We start from the raw sequence: 1,866 nt of genomic DNA, 5'->3' as shown, positions 1-1,866 counted from the left end.
GCTTTTCTCATTTTTTACTCAATCCGCTTTGCTTTTTAGCTCCGCTTTATTCCCCGTAGTTTCTGTGCTCAGCCCACCTCCGTCTTGTTCCACAGAAGCCCGCCCACCTTCTTGACATTTCGAAGGCTTGCTGCAGTCAAACAAAGCCTTAAATAACATTTTCAGTGCTTTTTTTCTATCTTGCAAACTAGATATTTTTGCCAGGTCCTCAGGGTAATACTTTCCCATAAAGCTATAGAAGATGTAGGTATTATTTGACGAGTGAATAGAAGTGAAGCAAGCGTTAACTGCAGTAACTTTTCAGCATTACTGCAAGTCTTAGACTAATATGTGAGGTTCTTCTGTGACTAGCCACATTCTTGACGACAATGAGGGAGAAAAGCATTTTTACGAAAATGAAATAGCAGCTAAGGAGGTAAAACGGTTTAATGGGGGTCTCATGATTTGGGGAAAATGAAACCTACACTTGGCCTCCTCCTACACAGTTCTGTCCTGCCCGCAGAGCCCCTCTGTCCCCCAGGCAGACTTGGGTTTTTCTCATCTTTCTTCCTAATTTCTGTTGCAATCGTTGTGTGATGGTCGTTCAGGGCCTCCTTGAGCAAGCACAGGAGCAGTGTCTGACAGAGTAGGCCTCGTTAAATAGTTCTCGGTTAAATCGTTAAATCGTTGAATGAGTGTTATAAAATACAGCCACGGGCCTGAGTTACTGCCTACTGCTACATTTCCTGGTGTCCGGTAAGAGAGTAGCAGGATGAATCTAATATATGGATAAAACTTCTGTATATGTTTTGCGATTTTTTTTTTTTCTCTCCCCGTTCCCTGTCTGTTACAGATGCCCGAAGAACAGGCATTCAGTGTTCTGGTAAAGATCATGTTTGACTATGGTCTCAGGGAACTTTTCAAGCAAAACTTTGAAGATTTGCATTGCAAATTTTACCAGTTGGAGCGCCTTATGCAGGTAAAAAAATGGGGGTGGGGAATCTCATGCTGGATGGAGGAAAAGTGGATCGATTGATTGCCTAAACCATCTAGGGTTAAAGATGGGATGTTTATTTATTTGTTTGTTTTTTATTGCTCACTATGTGATGATGATGCCAAGGTTAATAAAGTGTGAGCCTCATGGATTTGAGCTGGGTTTTCAGTCTCATAAATACTCAAAATATCAGATGACTTTGTAGGGTCCTTTAGCACAGCAAACTCAATGAAGAAATATTCTCCACGGCTCTGAAGCCGGCTGGTTCGCTTACTCATAACAAAAGCGAAACAAACTTTCCCAAACATTTCATAACTTGGAAAGAAAAACTGTCTTTCCAAATATTTGTCACCATTTTGGGGATTCCTCTTTAGAGCTGGTTTGTGGACTGAAAAAGAGAGCTGAGTGCCAGTTTAATACCAAATAAGTCTTCTGAGCACTTTGGAGGTTTTTAGAAAAACACAAGTATGTGTCTTTTTTGCCCTATTTCTGTCAGATTTACGAGCCTCCTGAGTACGAGCTGAACAGCTGCATATGTACGTAAAACTAATTAGTTTGCTATTTCAGGAATACATTCCCGACCTGTACAACCACTTCCTGGATATAAGCCTTGAAGCACACATGTATGCCTCCCAGTGGTTTCTTACGCTTTTCACCGCAAAATTCCCTCTCTACATGGTCTTCCATATCATTGACCTGCTCTTATGTGAGGTACGTATCTGAGGCCACAGCACTTTGCGTGTGGTCGCAGTGTCTGTCCTGGGTCAGCTGTCGGAACAGAATTTTTTCCTCTCAGTTATTTTATTTCAGTGCTGGAAAATCCAGGTTTAAGCGACTCTTCTTTGGGCGGAAGCTAAGGATCACATTTTATTAAAGGTGCTCCCTGCTAAAAA

At 41.7% G+C, this 1,866-nt stretch overlaps 1 protein-coding gene across 9 annotated transcripts in view; it reads left to right on the top strand.

Annotated features, from left to right (window-relative positions):
- RABGAP1 (RAB GTPase activating protein 1) overlaps positions 1–1,866 on the top strand; it is a 134,718-nt gene that overhangs the window by 104,328 nt on the left and 28,524 nt on the right. For all 9 annotated transcript variants that reach the window (XM_023533085.1, XM_023533087.1, XM_023533086.1 and 6 more), the window contains 2 exons: positions 833–958; positions 1,541–1,684. In XM_023533085.1, coding sequence (XP_023388853.1) covers positions 833–958; positions 1,541–1,684 — 270 coding nt within the window. The remainder of the gene's footprint in view (positions 1–832; positions 959–1,540; positions 1,685–1,866) is intronic.

The sequence above is a fragment of the Pteropus vampyrus genome, unplaced genomic scaffold, assembly GCF_000151845.1.
Source record: "Pteropus vampyrus isolate Shadow unplaced genomic scaffold, Pvam_2.0 Scaffold95, whole genome shotgun sequence".
Classification (NCBI taxonomy): Eukaryota; Metazoa; Chordata; class Mammalia; order Chiroptera; family Pteropodidae; genus Pteropus; species Pteropus vampyrus.
The sequence above is the reverse complement of the archived record's forward strand: the minus strand, read 5'-3'. Positions and strand labels throughout refer to the sequence as shown.